The 23,861-nt window shown below is 42.3% G+C and overlaps 2 protein-coding genes across 2 annotated transcripts in view; one reads left to right on the forward strand and one right to left on the reverse strand.

Annotated features, from left to right (window-relative positions):
* Positions 1-1,181, reverse strand: part of acacb (acetyl-CoA carboxylase beta) — a 41,187-nt gene extending 40,006 nt beyond the window's left edge. Inside the window, exon 1 of the mRNA XM_047380965.1 lies at positions 1,079-1,181. The gene's annotated coding sequence lies outside the window, so the exon portion shown is untranslated. The remainder of the gene's footprint in view (positions 1-1,078) is intronic.
* A 937-nt stretch (positions 1,182-2,118) lies between these two features.
* Positions 2,119-22,322, forward strand: pole (polymerase (DNA directed), epsilon). The gene is made up of 48 exons (XM_047382688.1): positions 2,119-2,376; positions 2,469-2,604; positions 2,687-2,767; positions 4,182-4,226; positions 4,302-4,394; positions 4,485-4,639; positions 4,716-4,860; positions 4,949-5,029; positions 5,123-5,230; positions 5,305-5,415; positions 5,547-5,632; positions 5,802-5,921; positions 6,006-6,138; positions 6,228-6,341; positions 6,437-6,649; positions 6,726-6,833; positions 6,917-7,045; positions 7,129-7,231; positions 7,840-7,986; positions 8,074-8,219; positions 8,314-8,462; positions 8,546-8,638; positions 9,198-9,500; positions 9,586-9,781; positions 9,872-10,086; positions 10,687-10,789; positions 10,893-10,973; positions 11,061-11,183; positions 11,278-11,487; positions 11,630-11,842; positions 12,510-12,656; positions 12,750-12,890; positions 13,013-13,166; positions 13,452-13,558; positions 13,780-13,956; positions 14,729-14,952; positions 15,039-15,259; positions 15,344-15,548; positions 15,642-15,815; positions 16,597-16,722; positions 17,958-18,090; positions 19,376-19,577; positions 19,658-19,789; positions 19,861-20,054; positions 20,865-21,065; positions 21,146-21,271; positions 21,778-21,867; positions 21,952-22,322. Exons 1-48 carry the CDS (start codon positions 2,309-2,311, stop codon positions 22,072-22,074), a joined length of 6,885 nt encoding a protein of 2,294 aa, XP_047238644.1. The 5' UTR covers positions 2,119-2,308; the 3' UTR covers positions 22,075-22,322.
* The last annotated feature ends 1,539 nt before the right edge of the window (positions 22,323-23,861 follow it).

The following is a 23,861-nucleotide window of genomic DNA, read 5'->3' on the forward strand; positions in this document are numbered from 1 at the left end:
TCAGAAAATGTATTTATATTATTTATTTACAATAAAATGAATTATGGTTAATGATAATACTGGCCACAAAGATACCGAATCCTGACAAAGTTGTGGGAGGGCTGCGTCCTTCACTTCAGTAATCTGAGAAAAACTCAGTTTTTATTTCTATGTAGCATTTGCTTCTGTTAATCTGAAGAGCTGTCCTCTGAGGTGATAAGGGGCCAGACGCTCACAGGGTTAGCCAAATTCATGTAAGTATAAGTGCCAGTAAAAAGCTGCACTCTCTTCCTTGTTGATCAGCAAAAATGTGTCCTTGAATGGCAGCAGGACCTGACTGAAGACATTTCCCAACCGTGCAGTCCAGTAAACAGGCTGATTTAAACAGCTGACATACATGAGAGCTAAGTGTGGCTGCTCAATATGGACTAAAGGTCAACTCTGAGAAGGCGAATGGAGTTCACACAAACTGTAGTTACACTGACATGGATGTGTTAAGTTAAAAAAAAGAAAGTATGCAAGATTAATGAAAGATCTGTTAAAAAAACACAACAAAAACGGATATGTGCAATCCATATAGAATGTAAGGAGGCATTAAATACGATTAGTATTTAAATTTCTAGTTATAGTTTGTTGATGTTACTGTCCAATTAAAGAGAAGAAATTATAAGTTTAGCTCTGTTTGACATCAACCGACGGATATACACAAAATGACAGAGCAATGTGTCGTATCATCTGCGGGCTGATTTATGTTTATTATATGTATATTTCTACAATCGGACCCTTTTTTGATAAACTATAAGCCTAAACATAAAAAACAAGCAGCACAAACATGTAAAAAATCGGGTTTACTCACTGCAACGACCACAAAACAAGCTATTTTACTTGCCGTTATGTAAGTACCTAACTGACATAAAACTCATCGTTCATGTGTAGAACGTTAAAAAACCCTGACATGTATTTACTTTATTTTTTAACTGATAGAATAAACCCATTTGTTGTTTAACATGGGGAGAAAAATAACAGTCGGCTCAACGAAACCCGCTTGTCAGTGGTTTAATGTTTCCCAAGCCAACTGCGGGCTGTAAATGTCACCTACCAGCAGCAACCGGTGAGTCCTCCTCTGTCCGCCGGCCAGCTCCTCCTTCTCCCGGTAGTGATGGTAAACACATCCATGGAGGGGAGGCTCAAGCTCCTCCCAGAAACAGAAACCTTCAAAGATCGTGTATATACAACAAGTCTCACTCACTCCCTGTTTGAGTGTTCAACCTGAGCACTTTATATAAAGTGCTGTACTTAAGCGCCAATAATAAAATAATAAAAATAAGAAATGAGCTAAATTGCTTATTCTGACTGATAACTAGCATTTTCCCTTCTTCCTCTTACTATTATTATTGTAATAAAAACTAACAGTTGAAAAATCAGGTGAAGGTGTTTCACATACACCCTTTTTTTTTTATTTTTATAATAATGCAATTCAAAACAAAACAGACAATGTAGTTATGTATAAAATATGAATCATTTTTAGAGTTGCATTAAGGTAAGTTTAAGTGCATTTTAACCACATTGTGTTTTTGGTATTTGTTATTCTATTTTATATTTTTAACTGTTAATTTTTGTCTCACTCATCTTCATTACCAGTGCCAATGAAAATGAATATAACTATTTATTAAAATTGGCTCAATGTAAATAAAAGAGTTTCTTTAATTCAAAAAGAAAAACCAGACATTTCAGTTTTCAAAACGAATTTTGTCGCTCACAATATGACACTCGTTGGCACTGCATAAGGAAGCACATAGTTTTCTAAGTCAGTCAGCGGTTGAAAACATTTGTTTAACACTAGAGTGTAAATAAATCAACTATATTTATCATGTTGATTAACCTGCTAATCGTTTGGATTCTGTTTATGGCCTAATCTGCCATCGTACTTCTACACCTGCATTACTCAGCAATTATGTATCCAAATAATGACCTGCCAGCACTCATATTGAATGTTACAAATGTATTTTATTCCTTTAGATATCAATGGAAACGTGTTGGAATAAATCCTTAACTTTAAGAACGCAGAATGTGTGAAACGTCTCAAACGAATCATCTGTTTAAAATAAATGATCTTTGTTCTTTCTGCTCCGGTCTCGCGGCAACTGCAGGAACGCGCCAAACGAAGAAAAACTAAATGGTGACACAGCCGCGTTGACAGAGGAAGAAAGCCCAACCTTTCAAACTATCCCAGTATATCTTCAAATGTGACTGAGGTGGTTTAAACGTAGGGATTTAAGGGTTAGCTGATACCTGTTATTGTTTGGTGCCGGAGACCCAGCGACAGAAGATGGTTTTGCAGAACAGCGGACGATACAAAGCGGACAGGGGCCAAAGTGGAGCAGACAGAGAAAACCAGTAAGTTTCCCTACAACTGTCTGTTATAAAGTTAATGAAGTACGTGGCTTAAAGAAATCGTGACATTAATGTTGTTAACGTGTTTCAATCAGGGATGATGGATCCTCCATGTCGGCGCTCAAGCGGCTGGAGCGCAGCCAGTTCACCGACGACATGGACGCCCGCTTCGGCTTCGACAGGATGAAGGAGCCCGGGGAGAAAACGGGCTGGTTGATCAACATGCACCCCGTGAGTCCACGCACAATGTCAAGTGGATCGGATTTAGCTTCACATGAGCCACCAAACACGTCCTACTCTTGTGTTTTGATAGACGGAGATCCTGGACGAAGACAAAAGGATGATCAGTGCTGTGGACTATTATTTTATCCAGGAGGACGGGAGCAGATTCAAGGTGTTCATGTAAAAATCAACATGTACTGTAAAGTAGTGTGTTACAGTTTTGTTTTTTTGCAAATTTATTCTCGCCGCTTGTCAGGATACAACCACCAACAATATGTTTTATTGGGAATTTATGTCTCTGACCAACACAACGTAGTGCATCATTGTGAGGTGGAAGGAAAAGGAATACTGCATTTTTCTAAATTATTCTGAAAAGTGTAGTATGCATTTATATTCAGACCTTTTACCTCTGCTGCCCTTAAATGTAATCGTGCTTTCAACTGATTCAATCTAATTAGTAGACTCCAACTATGTGCAGCTTATGAGGAGCTGCAAAGATGTACAGCTCAGCTGAGGGAATCTGTTATAGAGACAACTATTAGTTATTCATGCTAGAATGACCCTATTACAGTACATACCTCTAGATACAATGAGAATCTATGGCAAGGCTTAAAAAATGATGTTCTCAGATGCTCTCCATCCAGTCTTTCTGACCTTCAGCTATTTTGTTAGGAAGAAACAGCTAAAATCACATACTGTAAACTGTTTAGAGACATACTCCAAAGTACTTTCTGATATTTATTTGTAAAAAAAAAAAAAAAAAAAAGGAAACCAGGTAGAGCTGCACAATATGTTGCATTACTGTACTACTGTCACTAAGGGCTGTTTGGGATACTATGATTGTTATATTCACAGTTTGCATGCCAATAATATATTTTGCCAGTTGTATGCAGCCCCACTGCAGTAGAGACTCTCACCTGATGCAGATGATGGGGTGATGGCAGCTATAGGTTACAAAGAGAGTTGGAGGGACTCTAATGACAGATGAGAATGAGAACAGTGAGTAAAATGTAGATTAATATTTGCCAACCCGTAAATTCCTTACATTGCCATCTATCATTTTCCTTTTACTTCAAAGTTATGCCCCACTTTGTGTTGGTCTGTCTTACACAATCCCAATAAAATGCAGTCAGGTTTGTTGTAAAATAACAGAATGTGAATAGTTTTTGCAAGGCTCTGTAAATATTAAACATTTGCCCCGTCCACACGGAGACGAGCTTAGGTGTATCTGCAAAGATGCTTTGCCTTTTAGGTGTTGCGTCCCCACAGATCCGACGTTTTGGAAGACCAGAAGCGATCATTTTTTTAAACTGGATCCCAAAGTGGAAATATCTCAAAGCGGTGTTTCTGTGTGGACATGTGAAAGGCATCTTTACTGAAATGTTGATGGCGTAGCTCCATCCTTCCTGTGCCCATGTTGCTGTGTTTACCTTTTTGTCCACTGGTTTTGGTGTGTTTCTATGACGCGTGCGCTCATGTGGATGCACATTTTTCTAAATCATTCTTGACACAATGCTGTTTTCGTCTTCGCGTGGACAGGGCCTTAGAGTTTAGACTGCTCTTACATGTTTATTTCTGCTCTCTAGGTGGCTCTTCCCTTCAAACCTTACTTTTACATAGCTACTAAAAAGGTAGGTTTGTCCATACCCTCGGTTCTAGTCTTGTAATTCTGCTTAGAAAGAACTCTAAAAGTGTCTTGTCTCCAGAACTGTGAGAGAGAGGTCATCTCATATTTATCCAAGAAGTTCCAAGGAAAGGTGGCAAAACTTGAAATTCTCCCAAAGGAGGACTTAGACCTGGTGAGAGCTTTAGTGTCCTCTTGACAGCATTCAGGTGGTCAAAAGAAAAATTAATCAGAGGAGTTTAACACAACAGCTTGCTCTCCTCAGCCGAACCATCTAGTTGGACTGAAGAGAAGCTACATCAAGCTGTCGTTCAACACTGTGGATGATCTGGTCAAAGTCAAGCGTGAGATTTCACCGGCCGTACGCAAGAACAGAGAGCGGGAGCAGTCCAACGACGCCTACACGTCAATGTTGTCAAGGTAACAGTAATCCATCGTTCTGAAGGCTTCACGTCGACACTTCATTTTTTTAATGATGTCCTCGTGTATCTTAAAGTGCTCTATCAGGAGGCAACGTGACCTCTGCCGATGAGGACGGGATGTCGAAGAGTATTGCCGATCAGCTGGACAACATCGTGGACATGAGAGAGTATGATGTGCCTTATCATGTCCGAGTGTCCATCGACCTCAAGATTCATGTGGTGAGAAGAATTTCCTTTCATGCTTGTCTTTTAGAAACTCTCTGTAGACACGCTTTCCTCTAATCGGTACCGGTTCTGCTTTACTCAGGCTCACTGGTACAACGTCCGATACAGAGGCAGCGCCTTCCCACCAGAGATTGTGCGAAGAGACGACCTTGTGGAGCGCCCGGTGGGGAGACGTTATTTATGTTGGGACAACGTTGATAACTGTACCCTGTCGGGACATTTCTTTTACACTCAGCTCATGTATTTATGCTTTTAGGACCCAGTTGTTTTAGCTTTTGACATTGAGACCACTAAACTTCCTCTGAAATTCCCAGATGCAGAGACGGATCAGATTATGATGATCTCCTACATGATCGACGGACAGGTTAGTGTGACGTGATTCGCATGCTTTCCCATTGTTGGTGTCAGTTTTCACAGCTCTAATTGATTTCCTTCAAGGGCTTTCTAATCACAAACAGGGAGATCGTCTCTGAGAACATAGAGGATTTTGAGTTCACCCCTAAACCAGAATATGAGGGGCCTTTTACAGTTTTCAATGAGGATGACGAGGTAATGGCAGTGGCTAACAACGCTGACTTGTTTTCGTTTTCTTAAATTCCTTGAAGTTTGTGGTTGAAAAGGTTATGGTACGATTATTTTTGATATGTAATAACTTGCTGTTTAATGACTCTGGTGTGCAGGCAGCTCTTATTCAGAGGTGGTTTGATCACGTTCAGGAAACCAAGCCGAACATCTTTGTAACCTACAACGGAGACTTCTTTGACTGGTGAGCCAGGTTATTTTTACAGCCCTGTTTTCTACCAGACTGAAGCAATAATTTGCATTTTACTTGAATTCTATATTTACTTCAAAAATCAGCAAAATCATCATATAAAATGTTAGTTTCTAACTATCGTGTTTAATTCTCCTCCTCACGTTGTTTCCATTCTCTGTAGGCCTTTTGTTGAGGCTCGGGCGGCACTCCATGGGCTGAGCATGCACAGGGAAATCGGTTTCCAGAAGGACAGCCAGGGAGAGTATAAATCCAGTCAGGCCATCCACATGGACTGTCTCAGGTGGGAACGCTCCTGACGCTCGTAAAACGACACGTTCGTAAGATGGTTTCCTCATTTTTCTGTTCTGCTTCTCCTCTGCATCAGGTGGGTAAAAAGGGACAGCTACTTGCCTGTAGGTAGTCACAATCTGAAGGCAGCAGCCAAGGCTAAACTGGGCTATGACCCGGTGGAGCTGGACCCAGAGGAAATGTGCCGTATGGCGACTGAGGAACCGCAGGTACAGAAAGGGGATTCAACTTTCAATTAAATTGATTCAAAAAGGCAGTTGGATGTTCTCTGACTGTTTTTTTTTGGCATCACCTTTAGACCTTAGCAACCTACTCCGTGTCAGACGCTGTGGCCACATATTACCTTTACATGAAATATGTTCACCCCTTCATCTTCGCCCTGTGCACCATCATCCCCATGGAGCCTGATGAGGTTTGTCTCCAGGTTCTTGTTGTGGAAATAGATTTAAATCATAACAGTTTTAATGGATATTTGTGTCTTTCGGTGCCCTCTTTTCATGTGAACAGGTGCTGCGTAAAGGTTCTGGCACCCTGTGTGAAGCCTTGCTCATGGTGCAGGCCTTCCACGCCAACATCGTGTTCCCTAACAAGCAGGAGCAGATCTTTAACAAGCTGACAGGCAACGGCCACGTCCTGGACTCCGAGACGTATGTGGGCGGCCACGTGGAGGCTCTGGAGTCCGGTGTTTTCCGCAGTGACATCCCCTGTCGTTTTAAAATGGTACGGTAGAGCCTCTTTTCTCTCGGCACAAGTTCTTCATCTTTAGATGTGACGGTCCGGTGCGATGTGTCCACAGAACCCAGCCGCATTCGACTTTCTGCTTCAAAGAGTCGAGAGAACGATGCGCCACGCCGTCGAGGAGGAAGAGAAGATTCCTCTGGATCAGGTCACCAACTTTAATGAGGTGCGTGAATTTTCCTTGGTCTTATTTTCGTGTGTTAAGTCATCACTCCCATCGCGACCTTATGGACTATGATGCGACGTCAGGTGTGTGATGAAATCAAGAAGAAGCTGACTTCCCTGAAGGACGTTCCAAATAGGATCGAATGCCCCCTCATTTACCATCTGGACGTTGGGGCGATGTACCCCAATATCATTCTCACGAACCGTCTGCAGGTAAACATTTAAGTAGTTTAAAATAGACTGTGTGTACCGTAGAAACAGATGAGGTTTAGTGTCTTTATCGTTTTCTGTTTTAGCCATCAGCTATGGTTGATGAGGCCACATGTGCTGCCTGTGACTTTAACAAACCCGGGGCCACCTGCCAGCGGAGGATGTCCTGGCAATGGAGAGGAGAAATCAGTACGTTTATCACCTAAAGACCACAAACGTCAGTGTACACCATTGGGATTTTATGTGATAGACTAACGCAAAATGGTGCATAACGGTAAATTCAGAGATTGATGAAACATGGCTTTTAAAATGATGTTCAAATAAATCTGTGAAGTGTAGCATGCCCTGGTATTCAGCCTCCCTTAGTGAATACCTTGTTAACCCTTCGGTTGCTGCAGTTCCAGCTGAAAGTCTTTTGGGGTATTTTGTACATCAACAGAAAAACATTTGGCTAATTTTCTTTATAAAATAGTTCAAACTCAGTCAGTTTATTTAGAACATCTATGAATATCAATTTTTGATTCCTAGATGGATTCAGATCTGGACTTTGACTGGGTCATTCCAACATGAATTTTCTTTGAAAAGATTTTTAAGACAGTACCATGTACTTCACGGGGACGAGGAAGTGAAATCATCATCCGTAACATGTTTTTATTGTTTAAGAACATGTGTCAGGGTTGTAAGGTTCTGGGAATGTAAGAAACTCACACTAGGAATTATTGAAAAGTGCTTTAATTTGACATTGTGAAAACGGTACGACCCCCTGAATATTAAAAAGGTTCAAAATCTGTCCTCAGTGCCCGCAAGCCGCAGTGAGTTCCACCGCATCCAGCAGCAGCTCGAGTCGGAGAAGTTCCCTCCTCTGTTCCCTAACGGGCCTCCTCGGGCCTTCCACACTCTCAACAGGGAGGAGCAGGCCAAACACGAGAAAAAACGCCTTGCAGGTGGGTCCTGCTTGTGGCTCACTCAAGGTAAATATTATATTTAAGTAGTAGAAATAATGGAATTCTATGCATCTGCTTTTGTATCAGATTATTGTAAGAAGGCCTACAAAAAGATTCACGTCACGCGACTTGAGGAGCGAGTCACCACCATCTGTCAGAGAGAAAACTCCTTCTACGTGGACACCGTCAGAGCTTTCAGGGATCGCCGTTATGAATTCAAAGGACTTCACAAAGTATGTTCTGTATTCTTTAAAAAATCAAATCCACATAGTTAATCTGTATTATTTACTGTGACTTACCCATCTTGTCTTTTTTTTTTCACTGAAGGTGTGGAAGAAGAAGCTGTCAACAGCTCAGGACAACGGAGATGCTGCTGAGGTGAAGCGCTGTAAAAACATGGAGATCCTGTACGAGTCTCTTCAACTGGCCCACAAATGTATCCTTAACTCCTTCTACGGATACGTCATGAGGAAAGGGTAGGCAACAGCAAAAAGCTCTTATTCTACTGCTGTTGCAGGAGACAGAGCTGCAGGACTGATGTTGTCTCTGTTTGTGTCAGGGCGCGCTGGTACTCCATGGAGATGGCTGGCATCGTGTGCTTCACTGGAGCTAACATCATAACTCAGGCCAGAGAGCTCATTGAGCAAATAGGGTGAGCGAACTGTATGCAGCTGCGGTCTTGAGAAGAATCCAGCACATCCAAGACAGTGATGAGGCTGAATCAAAATGTAGTTGAGACTGAGACATGATTAAGACTTTTAAAATGTGCTCTCAAGACTGGTCTTCAGAGCAAAACACAAGTCCAAGACGTTCTTTGCAATATTATTATTGTTCCTTCTTCCTTTTGTTCTTTCCTACTATGTGCCCTACTTTCCTCCCTTCCATGCATCATTTCTTTTCTTCGTTACTTCCTTTCATGTCCTCTTTCCTACATGCATTCCAGCCAGGTTCTTGTGTTACCCCCATTCATTTATAACCTCTGCTATAAATGCATGATAAACATAAGTACATTACACTTTAAAATAAATCTAAAGGACAGAAAATTCTGGAAAGCTGAATGTGCAAAAGTATGAAACTTCTACTATAAAATGTGAGTGAATCCTGTGCTCACGAAGCTTCCGATCACCAAAACATTTACATTGCATTTTCAGGAATTCAGCTGTTGAAAAATGCTCTTCATCACAATATCTCTCATTTTGTGTGCAACCCAGGAGGCCCCTGGAGTTGGACACTGATGGGATCTGGTGTGTTCTCCCCAACACCTTCCCTGAGAACTTTGTGGTAAAAACCAGCAATGAGAAAAAACCCAAAGTGACAATCTCCTACCCGGGAGCCATGCTCAACATCCTGGTGAAGGAGGGATTCACCAACGACCAGTACCACGAGCTGGTCGACCCATCTTCACTCACTTACAACATCCGGTCAGAGAACAGCATCTTCTTCGAGGTGGACGGACCATATCTGGCAATGATTCTGCCCGCCTCAAAAGAGGAAGGGAAGAAACTGAAGAAGAGGTAAATAAAAATACATCTTTAGGTTTATTTCCTTCTCTATGAAATTTAATTTCAGTTGTTCAAGGATCCCCTGCCTCTTGTTTAGGTATGCTGTTTTTAATGAAGACGGCTCCTTGGCTGAGCTCAAAGGTTTTGAAGTGAAGAGAAGAGGGGAGCTCCAGCTCATTAAGATTTTTCAGTCGTCTGTGTTTGAGGCTTTCCTCAAAGGCACCACTCTGGAGGAGGTCTATGCATCAGTGGCCAAAGTGGCCGACTACTGGCTGGATGTGCTTTACAGCAAGGTGGAAGTCCGGAATCAAACGTCGTGTTGGATCATGATACAAGTTGAGTCACCGAGTGTCACATTGACTTCACCGTCTTTCTTTCTGCAGGCCGCCAACATGCCAGATGCGGAGCTGTTCGAGCTCATCTCAGAGAACCGCTCGATGTCCCGGAAGCTCGAGGACTACGGCGAGCAGAAGTCCACGTCCATCAGCACGGCCAAGAGGTTGGCTGAGTTCCTGGGAGACCAGATGGTGAAAGACGCGGGTCTGAGCTGTCGCTACGTCATCTCCCGAAAACCAGAGGGTTCCCCTGTCACGGAAAGGTGGGGCAAGAACACAGCAACTGTGTTCATGATGCGGAGTAGGAACTCAGTAACATCTCCATAAAATAATATGTTAACAGGGTCCACGTCCATTAGGGATCGAGGTTATAGGGGTCTGATCTCAGAGTATCTTAAGAGCTTAGATTTGTTAAGTGAACAACTATTAGTTATCCTACCTGAGCTGTGGTTCTTTGTAGCTCATCCAGAGTTACCAGGGGCCTCTTGGCTGCTTCTCTGGTTAATGCTCATTTCGTTGAAGTCATCTATGAGATGTTCAAAGCTCAGGACGTTGTTTTGTAACCCAAACCTGTTTTTAATCTGTCTGCTGTGTCCCTTGGCCTTTGTGGTGCTGTTCTCTGATGTTCTCTAGCAAACTTCTGAGGCCTTCACAACACAGCTTTTGTTTTACTGATGTTAAATTACATGTAATATTTGCTGATCAGATGACTTCTGAAGACCACTGGTTGAACTCGATTTCATTAAGAGGGTTGAATACAAATGTAATCCAGACTAATACTCCCTGTGGACAGCCGTCGTTTTGCTACACTACTAGAACTAAAAGAGGAGATCTTGACACCATCTATGCATTTTGTCCCTAAGGGCCATTCCTCTGGCCATCTTCCAAGCAGAGCCCAGTGTGAAGAAACATTTCCTTCGGAAGTGGTTGAAGATGCCCAGCCTGCACGACTTGGACATCCGCTCTGTGAGTCCTAAAATCATCTTTCATGAAAAAGCCTCAAACCACCCTTAGTTTCTTGTCTAAATTCTGCTTGTCGATATTTATTATTTCATGTGTTTGCTTCCAGATCCTCGATTGGAGCTATTATATTGAGAGGTTGGGTAGTGCAATCCAAAAAATTATCACCATCCCCGCAGCTCTGCAGCAAGTAAGTAGTTTTTTTAATTAAACGGTTCTTTAAATATGTTCCAAATTCATCTAAAGATCCATTTTAATGATTTGTTTTTGTCACAAGGTGAAGAATCCAGTTCCCAGAGTGAGGCATCCTGACTGGCTTCACAAGAAACTCCTGGAGAAAAACGATATCTACAAGCAAAAGAAAATCAGTGAACTGTTCACCAGTGAGGGCAAGAGACAGGTAGCTTCAGCAAGATGCTTCTGTAACAACTTTAAACACTAAAAATATCATCTGGTAAAATATGATGTCTTTTGTTTTTACACCTCTGTCATAGATTGCCCATCAGCCTCTCGAAGCTGGCCAGGCTGCAGATCTGGAGGACTTTGGGATGCCACCTAGACCCCTGCAGCCAGCTATCCTCATCAGCACCAAGAGGAAGCGGACTTCTCAAGGAGGGGACAGCCAGGTGGAGTCTCAGGATGTGGAGCTCACACAGTCCTGGAGAGACATTCTCGGACCTCCACCGCCTATGGGAAAAACACGGGTAGGAAAGCAGCCAAGTAGATGACTGAGAATCTGAATTTATTTCCTGTGCATTTTAAGTGGAACAGGGTTCATATGACTGACGGTTTTTTTTTCTACTTTGGTCTGATTTATATTGTCCTGACAATTTTATCTCCACTTAGGAGGAGCGACTTGTGTGGCTGCGCTATCACAAGAAAAAGTGGGAGCTGCAGCTGAGGCAAAGGAAGGAGAAGAAGAAGAGGAGGAAGCTGCTGGATGGAGAACCACAACTTGTTGGAGGAGGAGTCATTAGAGGTGGCCCTACCACTGGGCTGGGGAGCTTCCTGCGGCGAACAGCACGTAGCATCCTGGACATGCCATGGCAGATTGTGCAGGTGAAGAACAAGTGTCCTGCAGATGTGTTCACGTTCAAATTTACAGATGTTGCTACCACAAACCTAAAGTTGATTCTGTTAGGGTTTTCTGTTGGGACTTTTGTGTCTGGCTCTTAATAACTGTGGAGGAGCTGCAGAGATGTGGCTCAGGTGGGAAAATCTGTCAACAGGATAGAGCAGGGGTTCGAACCAGCAACCCACTGGTTACAGGACAAACTCCTACCACCTGAGCGTTTTAATGGTTCAGTGCATTTGAATGAAATGAATGGTTCGTTAGTAGGCTCCTGCAGAACATGACGAGGAAGTAATTCAGCCCTGTGAATCACCTGTGTTGAAGCAGGGACACATCTAAAGCATGCAGCAGACCTGATCTTTAGGACTAGAGTTGGCCGCCACATGTTGTGGACATAATAAATGGTCATACAGACCACTCAAAGCGGTTTACACTAGAGCCACATTCACCCAATCGCACTCACTAACACATTCATACACTGATACACAGATCGGTCGGCAACTTGCCCGACATATGGCAGGAGGAAGCTGGAATCGAACCCACAACCTCCTGATTGCAAGACGACTACTCTTCCTACTGAGCCACAGTCGCCTCTAACAAAACACTGTGACCTTATTACAAAATGTGAAATGATGCGTCTTTTGTGTGTCCCAGATTGCAGAGACGAACCACCCTGGTCTGTATAAGCTGTGGGCTGTGATCGGAAACGACCTTCACTGCATGAAACTCAACATCCTGCGCGTCTTCTACGTCAACCAGAAAGTACCAAAACAGGACGAAGGAGGAGTCGCGTACAGGAAGGTACACATTAAGAACATGTTTTATAGTTAACAAAGATCCTGAAAAAACATGAAGAAATTTAAAGGTCACTTCGAAAAATGCCCACATCTTCAGGTGAACCGCTTGCTGCCTCGCTCCAACATTGTGTACTACCTCTACGAGTACTCCGTTCCAGAGGACATGTATCAGAAACACATCAACGAGATCAACGCGGACCTCTCTGCACCTGACATTGAAGGAGTCTACGAAACACAGGTTCCTCATTTATTTAGCTCTCTGTATGCTTCCTCCTACGCTGCGTCTTTCCCGTTCATTTTTCTATGTCAACGCTATAAAAACAGAACGCATAAAACATCTGCTCCTCATCTTGGTGTCAGGTCCCCCTGCTGTTCCGTGCTCTGGTGCAGCTCGGTTGTGTGTGCATGGTAAACAAACATGTTGTGAGGGATCTGGCTGGCAGGGAGACTGACTCCTTCGATCTGGCACATCTGGAGATGAGGTCTTTGGCCCAATTCAGCTACCTGGAACCTGGTAGGTTCTGTTGAAGATGGCATCATTGTTTCCAACTCTGGTCGTGTGTGTGTGTATTAGATGTTTCCCCACCACAACACGGCTGATTTGAATGGATCACTGTCAGGTTCTTGCAGAGTTGCCGTGTTAAGTAGATGATTTATCATTCAGATTGGTTTTGATGGATCTGCCACATGCCTAAAACCTCCAGGAAATTGGCCAGAAAAATATTGTTGCTTTTTTTAATTATTATTTTGTTTCTTCTAAAAAAAAAATAATTTGTCCTTGTGTATGCGTTGTTCTCAGGGAGTGTTCGCCACATGTACCTGTATCATCACAGCCAAGGCCAGAAGGCTCTGTTTGGCCTGTTTATCCCCTCTCAGCGCAAAGCGAGCGTCTTCATCTTGGACACAGTAAGAAGAACATGATTTTCGTTGTTTTCACGTCTTTACAAATATTGCACGGCAACATTAAGACACTGATCTGAAGTTTGAACTCTCTCTAGCGCCACACCAGCAGCAGGTTGATGATGTTTACCTCAGACATTATTTTTACTTTTTCTACTGCTGCTGTTATTCCAATGCACTGCTCCTGGTTACAAGTCTCAGGTTTTGTTGCAAATTTGTGATTTCAGGTCAGAAGCAACCAGATGCCCAACCTGAGTAATGTCTACACAGCCGAGCGCACCGCCCTCCTGGAAAAGACGTCAGAGGAGCTTCTGCCTCCAGAGAAACACACCTTCGAGGTTCGAGCTGAAAATGACATCAAGGCTATCTCTCGTGCTGTGCAGCGCATACTGCTGAACTACAAGGTAGAATCCACTGTGTGACTGTGTGTTTTATTAAATAAGCCCAATGCTAAAATAATAAACATCTTGTGTTAAATTTAATGGGTTCAAAACTGTCTGCAAATCATCTGATGCTTAAAAAGTCATCTGAAGTTTTTGCAAATGACAGAAATGTTTGTTACTTCTCTTTATTATATAAACAAGATCTACAAAGCTCGTACCAGAGATGGTCTGAAACTTCAGACACACTTAAGTCTCAACAGAAAACACTCTATGTAGACCTGTGCCCTAAAGACTTGAGACTTGACTTAGACTCGTGGTCTAAGATTTGAGTCTTGTTAAAAATCTTCATTTGAAAATGTATTCTTGATAATTATGAAAACCAGTCAATCCAGAAAAACCCATGATCATTTTTTTTGTCCATATTGCAGCCTGTTGGTTCCATATCATCTTCCTTGCCCTCCTGTTTACACGAAGTAAAAAGTCTGGTTTTTAAGATGGTATCTGCTTCAATAGAAACAAATAAAGTAATAAGACGTTAATAATAACTGAGATTTATTTTTAAATGCTGCCATTCACAAAACACTGAATCCCTTAAGGACCACAGAAATTCCCGCATTAATAATGACACCATATCAACTAGCAATATATTAATGTACAAAAATCCCAAACACAAGCAATCCCAAAAAATTGCATTTCTGACTGGTACTCTACAATCAAACGCTGAAACTTTCAGCCTAGTGATTTAATTTGCATTATAGGACTTAAATCTTGTTGCTTTGTTCTGCGTTTCCAGGAGGAGCGACGGGGGCCCACCCTCATTGCGGTGCAGTCTAACTGGGAGCTGCGGCGACTGGCAGCGGGGATGCCTGTGCTTGAGGAGTTCCCAGTCGTTCCAGTGCATGTGGTGGACGAGATCAGCTACAATGTGCTGGACTGGCAACGTCACGGTGCCCGGCGCATGATCCGCCATTACCTCAACCTGGACAGCTGCCTGTCGCAGGCTTTTGACATGGCCAGGCATGAATAGCTCTCTCTTTTCACCGTTTATTTTACATTACCCTTGCACTCTTTGTACATAATGTCATAATGGCTCCTGGTTTTAGATATTACCACCTTCCTGTGGGGAACCTGCCTCAGGATGTGTCCATCTTCGGCTCAGACTTGTTCCTAGCGAGACACCTACGGAAACACAACCACCTGCTGTGGCTTTCTCCCACATCGAGACCAGACCTTGGAGGAAAAGAGGCAGATGACAGTCGTTTGGTCATGGAAAACGACGAGAGGGGTTCTGTGGAGATAAACTCTCAGGGATGTTACTCCACAGGTACACAAACAACCATGCTGTCACAAAGAGTGGTTTTACCAACTTTTATTTATTTTAATTTGTTCTCATGTTTCTCTCCACCAGCCTGTGTGGAGTTGGACCTGCAGAGCCTGGCGGTGAACACAATCCTCCAGTCGCAACATGTCAACGACATGGAGGGCGGTGCCAGTCTGGGCGTCAGTTTTGATGTGATCCAGCAGGCCTCGTTGGAAGACATGATGTCAGGAAACCAGGGTGCCAGCGCTCTGGCTAGCTACGACGAGACGGCGCTCTGCTCCAACACCTTTAGGTACGTAAACATCTGTCGTGTGGCGCTTGTCAGCGCAGCAAACTTATTCGTGGATTGTTTTGTCTCATTGTGGTCTTCGTCTTCTCCGTGCAGGATCTTAAAGAGCATGGTGGTTGGGTGGGTGAGGGAGATCACACAGTACCACAATGTATATGCAGACAACCAGGTGATGCATTTTTACCGCTGGCTGCGCTCTCCAAGTTCTCTGCTCTACGACCCGGCGCTGCATCGCACCCTGCACAACATGATGAAGAAGGTGTTTCTACAGTAAGTGACACAATGTTAGAGAGATCTTCTGTGGTTCATCAACAATCCAGTGCACTCCTGGTTACACATGGAGTGTGAAAGTTCCCTGTTTTGAGCAGGCAGAAAACAGGCTGCAGCATGTACCAAGGATATAGGTTTTGCATGGTGGAGTATTCTGGCAGCACTAGTTGCTTATCCATGAGGTGTGCCCCATGCTCACCTGTTTGTTTGGTCATCAGAGACTCTGAAGCCGCATCCCAGCTTCAATCTCATTATGCCTAAAAAGATTTCCAGAAAATAGGGTTCCCAAATAAAGGGAAGTGCATACCACTCCAAATTGCACATATAGGATAGTTGCTAATAGGATGAGGGACGTTGAGGTTTGCACGCTGTTGTTCAAATGCCAAATGTACCTGTCGTGGAGTAGTCCAGGCATCATGAGGAGGAGGAAAAAGTGGCAACAATCGTTTTATAGGACAATTTCAAAGCTAAAATCAGAGAATAAGATAAGACATAAATAAGCACACAACCTTATTTCTTTATGAATAACAGAATTCAAAGAGATTTTTAATGTCCGCTTCAGGAACCATACAAAACAGAAAACGTTACTTCTCAGTCAGAGCCTCTGTGTGTTTATTTAAAGGTATATATATTTAAAGGGATTATGTATTTATTTTCCAGAGCTTCGTTGTCTTGTTTCAGTTGTCGCTGCTGCTTCTGCATAACAGCATGATAAATCAGCTGTGCTGTTTTATTTTCTACCGCCGCCTGCTGCTCTTCATCGTTGTCTTTCTGCTGACAGGCTGGTTGCAGAGTTCAAACGTCTGGGGTCAGCTGTGGTGTACGGGAACTTTAACAGGATCATCCTGTGTACAAAAAAACGGAGGATAGACGACGCCATTGCCTACGTGGAATATATCACCAACAGGTCGGACATCCATACCCTACTGATTACATCTCTATTATATATTGTATACTTATGTGTATATTACCATGGTCCATTATGTTTATTTGGGTGAATATCCTGGGGTATTGTACATCATTTAACATGTTTTACAGAACATTAATATTGTAGGTAAATACAGTCGATGTATTTTTACCCCTTGAACTTTTTTAGGTCAAGCTTAGACTGCGTGAAGAGCATCTGAAGTAAAATGTTTAGGCCTTGTCTTAAACTTGGCTGTTTTAACACTGGAATTTGCTTTGATTGTAACCATGTCATTGTAGCTCTGGCTGTATGTTTGGTATCATTGTTCTGGTCCTTTTCAGCCTCGAGCTCCAACCATCTTTAGCTCTGACTGCCCTCCCTATCCTGAAAAAAAGGGCTCCCACAGCATGGTGCTGCCATCTCTATGTTTCACTGTAGGAATCACAATAAGTTACATGACAAAGTCTTAAAAGGTTTTAGGGGTGTGAATAATTCTGCAAGGCACTCTAGATCAGCACCTGGATATATTTTTTAAACTGATACTAAGTCAGTGGAGGAGGCCCTCGTTTTATACATTTTTCGAAGTACGAATTGGGTAGGACAAATAAATCACATTTAGAAACCAGTAAATGGTTTTGTGGTCTTCAGGGTGTTGAAAATGATTCCTGAAATTCAAGCCCAGGAGAGGAGAATTTAATTAAGTTCATTTATATAGCGCTAATTCACAATACATGTCGCCTTTAGCCACTTTCCAAACGGAGGCAATTCAATCCAATCACACAGACAGATACCAGGTCAGTTACATGCATTTCAATTGATCCTAGTTAAGAAGTGCAGTCAAGTTCAGTTTATTGTTAGAATTTGTTAAGTTTTCTATGTAAGGATACCCAGCAGATTGCATTAAGTCCCTGACCTGCATCATTCACTCCTCCTGGAGGAGGATTTAGCGACAGTAGCCAGTCGCTTGCGTTGTGTCGTTGACTTTGCAGCAATCCCTCATACTGTGCATGCATGTAGCGACAGTGGAAAGGAAAACTCCCCTTCAGCAGGAAGAAACCTTCTCCTATGGAGCAAATCTCTAAATTGTGATGTGATTTTCTCAATAACAAAATAAAAAAAAAAAGCAACTATTTATTTAAAAAGTTGGATATTTTTGTTTTTTGATATAAACCTTTCGTGCCACAGGAATCTGTTTTTATGTACTAGACAACCTAACTGATATGTTTCTCTTCTAGCATACATTCAAAAGAAATCTTCCACTCTCTGTCCATCTCCTTCTCGCGGTGCTGGGAGTTCCTGCTGTGGATGGACCCAGCTAACTATGGCGGTGTGAAGGGCAAACTGCCTTCCAGCGTCTTGTACGGAGAGGTGAGACATGCATGCCACTTTGTGTTCAGTTAAGGTGTAGCTCTAAATTAGCTAGAATGATGACTGAAAGTGTCAGAAGATATGGCGAGAAAACCCGCCTGTACAGATAACTGAAATAATTTGGAGGTGCACCAGTCGGAGATTTGTGGTCGATGTCTGTTCCCTGGTTCTTGTAAGCTTTGGGCTGCTGATGCAAATTGTATACAATTTCAATAGCATCTTACATTACCAGCACAGGTGGATATGAACACTATATTAAATTCTGCTTTTTTTTTATAATTAATCCATCAGTCTTTTATATTTATTCATTTGTTTATTCACAGATGTGAGTTCCTTACCTTCCTAGGAAACGGTTAATTATTGTAGATTTAAAAAGAATTTAATTTATTTCTCAATGCTGTGATTTTTTTTTTCAGAGATACATAGACTATGGGAAAATGAACTACCAATGGAATAAACATGTAAATCTATATTTAATCAAACAAATGTATATTTACAAGTATTGACTGATTATAATAATGTAATTAACTGAACTAACAACAAAAATGAACAAAGTACAATTTTCTTCTACAGATGCAAATAAAAGGTTGTCTGAAAAAATGAAAGAACGTTATTTAACAAATTAAGTTCTGATGTTTATCCCGACTTCCATGAAGGCTTGTGTGTACTCTTCGAGGAATCCATGCAGATCCAAACATGCGTCCTGACAGACAGAGGTTGAAACTGAGTAGCTTTGCTTTACCCTGTTCAGCCTTTCTGTTATTTACTGAAGTTCGGTTCAGCTCAGTTCACAGAAATGTCTGCGAGGAGGGGATGATTTGACCTCCTGCGGCACGCGACTCTAGTGTGAAAGACCAAAATGGCAAAATGACCGGCATCCGCCTAAGGTTAGCTCGCTGGAGTAGCCTCATCAATGGCCAGCTGACATACCTCCATACATTGTGCTTTAAAATAGGTTATTACACTTTTGTTCTCCTTCTGACTTTATTTTTAAAAATATCAAAGCTAACTTTGAGTCTTCTTCTTTCAGTAAGAATGTCCACTGCGAAGAATGTGGTTGCCAGTGCGACCTGTTGGCACTTAAACACGGTTGCACTGATCGGGAGAATATCTAATTTTTTAGTTTTGATCAATACTCAGGACCCATGAAGCTGAAAATTGCCCCATTCCGGTCTCTAGCCGATTTTTCTGTGCTGCTCTATCCTAAACATTATTTTAAAAAACCAGCAAAGCTTCACACTGCCTAACCCTAAATGACACGGTTAACAATGATGTGCCATTTTAGGAAGGAGCCAAACAGAAGAAAAGCAAACAGAGAGACGAAGATGGTGAGGGGAGTGAAGATGAAGATGAGGAGGATGTGGAGGAAGATGATGGAGATGCAGAGACTGATGAGGTTGAAGAGCTGATTGAGAGCAGCTGGAATATCATGCATTATCTCCCCCAAACAGCCTCCTGTCAGAAATATTTCCTCATGATTGTATCAGGTAAGAAGAAAAACATCTACACATAATGTCTCCTGGTGAGCTTTCAGCTTCCAGTAATCCGCTCACCCTTCTCATGCCAGCCTACATAGCTGCAGTCTACCACAGCATGAAAGAGGAGCTGAGACGTAATGCTCCTGGTGCAACGCCAATCAAGAGGCGCGGAGGCAGCCAGGCTTCCCAGCAGGCAGTCGGGGACATGAGCGCTCTTCCTGGTAAGATGCTGTTCAGGAGGTAGCGTCTGTAACTAAAGACGTGACTAATTTTCTTATTTTCTTTACTTCAGGTATGATCTCCTTCTCGCAGGAATATGTGGCCAGTGAGCTGACGCAAAACATTTTCACCATCACCCAGAAAATCCAGAAAAAGGTGACGGGGACCAGGAATGTAACCCAGACTTCAGAGATGTTTCCCGTCCTGCCCGGCTCACACCTGCCGCTCAACAACCCGGCGCTGGAGTTCGTCAAATACGTCTGTCAGGTGTGCTGCTGAGAACCACAGTGTCTGCAGGATAGAAATCTCTTTAAAAGCTTCTCTTACAGGGTTCCCACACAGTTTGGAAAAGCAGAATATTTGATTGGATCGTTTTCCACATCAGGATAAGTATGAAAAATGGGAAATTTAATATAGGGAAGTGTTTGAGTTTCCAGATGATTTCATTTTCCATTATCTAAAAATATGTAAATTTCTTCATTATTAAAAGGGGCTTCTCGCCTTTTTTTTATTTATTTAGATGGTGTCCTCCTGTGCCACAATGAAACTTAGATTTTAATCCAACTTGTTGATTATTTTTGGTTTGTTATGTGCAGAGAGCCCTTGGATAAAAGGAAACTATTCAAATAAAATTAAAATTTTGAAGTTGTTTTTTGCCCGCTAGACCCTTTTAGAGTTTAAAACTGGTGCTGTAGGTCTTACTCTGTCAGATGTAGACGCCTTTTTAAAACTTTAATAACAAAATAAAAGTATCCCTGATTACAGTCATGTTTAAATACTAGTTTAGGGTCATCCGTACCAGATTTTATAATCTAAGGGTTGTATGTTTGAAAATAGAGCTGATCTAAGTTAGTCCAGATGCCAAAAAAGCTGTAAAATACACCTTTAAAACACTACCCAACCCATATTGTACTTAAATATCCAGAATGACATAAAAACTGAAAATCTTGAAAATTGAGCCTGAAAATTATAAAATTTTCAAATGACACTTTTGAAGGAACCTTGCTCTCATGTGTTACTGAACGATTAGAATTACAATCAATGACCCATTTATTGACCTTCTTCCTACATCGTCAGGTCCTTTCACTTGATGCCAACATCGTGAATCAGGTAAACAAACTAAAGAGAGACCTCCTGCGTCTCGTGGACGTCGGCGAGTTTTCCGAGGAAGCCCATTTCCGTGATCCCTGTAACTCCTACATACTGCCAGAAGTCATCTGTCACCACTGTAACTTCTGCCGGGACCTCGATCTCTGCAAGGACCCATCTGTGGCACAAGTAAGTAATACCTGATGTTATTAAACTATAAATTCATAACAATACCTGCAGCCAGGAGTCTAATATCTGTGTGTTTTTAGGATGGGTCTGTCTTGCCTCAGTGGTTCTGCTCAAACTGCCAAATGCAGTATGAAACGGACTCTATTGAGATGGCCCTGGTGGAAGCTCTGCAGAAGAAACTTATGAGCTACACTCTGCAGGACCTGGTGAGTTAAACATGCTAAATCTAACAGCTTCATGGCAAAAGGAAATTTAGCATGGAAAAATTTGTTCTTTATACCATTGTGTACATCTGTTTGTCCATCCGTCCGTCCGTCTATACATCCTCTTGCTCCACCAGTCTATCCATTAGTTGATTATCCAACCTTTCTTTCCTACATCCATCTCTTCCTTATAGTCTCAAGTTTTTGCAGACACCATATTTAAGTTGTTACCTCTGTAAAAATGGATTTCATAATTTCATGCTAAGCTTTTGTATTAATGCTTTAAAATTGGCTAAAAATGGGTTGAAAACACTAGAAAGTTGAGTTTGGAAAAGTGTTGAACTTTGACATGAAAACTGGGTAGGGACCCAATATAACATAATGTATAAAACAATACAAAAAAAAGAGTATTCATGGTTTTAAAACTATGAAACCACTAAAGCTTCCATGTGTTTGTTTGACTCATTTCTCACTTGAATCTTTTTGACAACATAAATGTAATTTTTCAGGCGTGCACCAAATGCAAAGGGGTGAAAGAAGCCAACATGCCCATTTACTGCACATGTGCCGGAGACTTTGACCTGACCTTTTCAGCCAAGGTTTCTGCTCTCAAACATATTCACCATTGTTTAAATCACAAAGTGTTATTATTCCCGTTGACACTGTTTGTTTTCCATTTAAAGAGCTTCTCCGAGCAGATCACGGTGTTTCGAAACATAGCTGCCCACTACAACATGAGATTCCTGGAGGAGACCATCGACTGGCTGATTGTGATGAGCCCTCAGATCAGCCAGAGCAGGCAATGAAATGGGACACAGAGTGAAGATTCCTCCAACTCTGGATCTGGGAAGTGCTGAAACCCGACGCAGCTCAGCAGCTGTCATCTCCGGTTTTGGGATTATTGATCCCATATAATGAGGACAGTGATTGGCTAGCAAGGAGGAGAAACAGGTGGACTGTAAATAAAGTTAAATTCTTTTCTATCTTGGATTTGAATTTATATATTTGTATGAATTTCTGATTTGCAGATGTTAAATAAATAAATGATGCACAAGTGTTTGTAATTGCTTTGTGGTGATTAAGTGTACGGATGACAAATATTTTATGTAAATTTATTTATATATATACAATTCAGCTTAAGACATTTTTACTCTATGCTGCCCTGAACCTTCATCCCCTGAAACATCAACCAGATTATTGCAGGTTTTTGGTTTGTTGGATGGTCAGGATGAATACCCCAGTACAGGTCCTTCTCAAAATATTAGCATATTGTGATAAAGTTCATTATTTTCCATAATGTCATGATGAAAATTTAACATTCATATATTTTAGATTCATTGCACACTAACTGAAATATTTCAGGTCTTTTATTGTCTTAATACGGATGATTTTGGCATACAGCTCATGAAAACCCAAAATTCCTATCTCATAAAATTAGCATATCATTAAAAGGGTCTCTAAACGAGCTATGAACCTAATCATCTGAATCAACGAGTTAACTCTAAATACCTGCAAAAGATTCTTGAGGCCTTTAAAACTCCCAGCCTGGTTCATCACTCAAAACCCCAATCATGGGTAAGACTGCCGACCTGACTGCTGTCCAGAAGGCCACTATTGACACCCTCAAGCAAGAGGGTAAGACACAGAAAGAAATTTCTGAACGAATAGGCTGTTCCCAGAGTGCTGTATCAAGGCACCTCAGTGGGAAGTCTGTGGGAAGGAAAAAGTGTGGCAGAAAACGCTGCACAACGAGAAGAGGTGACCGGACCCTGAGGAAGATTGTGGAGAAGGGCCGATTCCAGACCTTGGGGGACCTGCGGAAGCAGTGGACTGAGTCTGGAGTAGAGACATCCAGAGCCACCGTGCACAGGCGTGTGCAGGAAATGGGCTACAGGTGCCGCATTCCCCAGGTCAAGCCACTTTTGAACCAGAAACAGCGGCAGAAGCGCCTGACCTGGGCTACAGAGAAGCAGCACTGGACTGTTGCTCAGTGGTCCAAAGTACTTTTTTTGGATGAAAGCAAATTCTGCATGTCATTCGGAAATCAAGGTGCCAAAGTCTGGAGGAAGACTGGGGAGAAGGAAATGCCAAAATGCCAGAAGTCCAGTGTCAAGTACCCACAGTCAGTGATGATCTGGGGTGCCGTGTCAGCTGCTGGTGTTGGTCCACTGTGTTTTATCAAGGGCAGGGTCAATGCAGCTAGCTATCAGGAGATTTTGGAGCACTTCATGCTTCCATCTGCTGAAAAGCTTTATGGAGATGAAGATTTCATTTTTCAGCACGACCTGGCACCTGTTCACAGTGCCAAAACCACTGGTAAATGGTTTACTGACCATGGTATCACTGTGCTCAATTGGCCTGCCAACTCTCCTGACCTGAACCCCATAGAGAATCTGTGGGATATTGTGAAGAGAACGTTGAGAGACTCAAGACCCAACACTCTGGATGAGCTAAAGGCCGTTATCGAAGCATCCTGGGCCTCCATAAGACCTCAGCAGTGCCACAGGCTGATTGCCTCCATGCCATGCCGCATTGAAGCAGTCATTTCTGCCAAAGGATTCCCGACCAAGTATTGAGTGCATAACTGTACATG

Source organism: Girardinichthys multiradiatus, chromosome 12 (genome assembly GCF_021462225.1).
Source record: "Girardinichthys multiradiatus isolate DD_20200921_A chromosome 12, DD_fGirMul_XY1, whole genome shotgun sequence".
NCBI lineage: Eukaryota > Metazoa > Chordata > Actinopteri > Cyprinodontiformes > Goodeidae > Girardinichthys > Girardinichthys multiradiatus.

Excerpts from the sequence above, each read along its gene's own strand:
- pole (XM_047382688.1), top strand. The coding sequence starts at position 2,309 with ATGGTTTTGCAGAACAGCGGACGATACAAAGCGGACAGGGGCCAAAGT. Across the intron at positions 12,657-12,749 it reads GAGGAGTCGCGTACAGGAAG|GTGAACCGCTTGCTGCCTCG; the intron begins GTACACATTAAG and ends CCACATCTTCAG. Across the intron at positions 13,957-14,728 it reads GCATACTGCTGAACTACAAG|GAGGAGCGACGGGGGCCCAC; the intron begins GTAGAATCCACT and ends CTGCGTTTCCAG.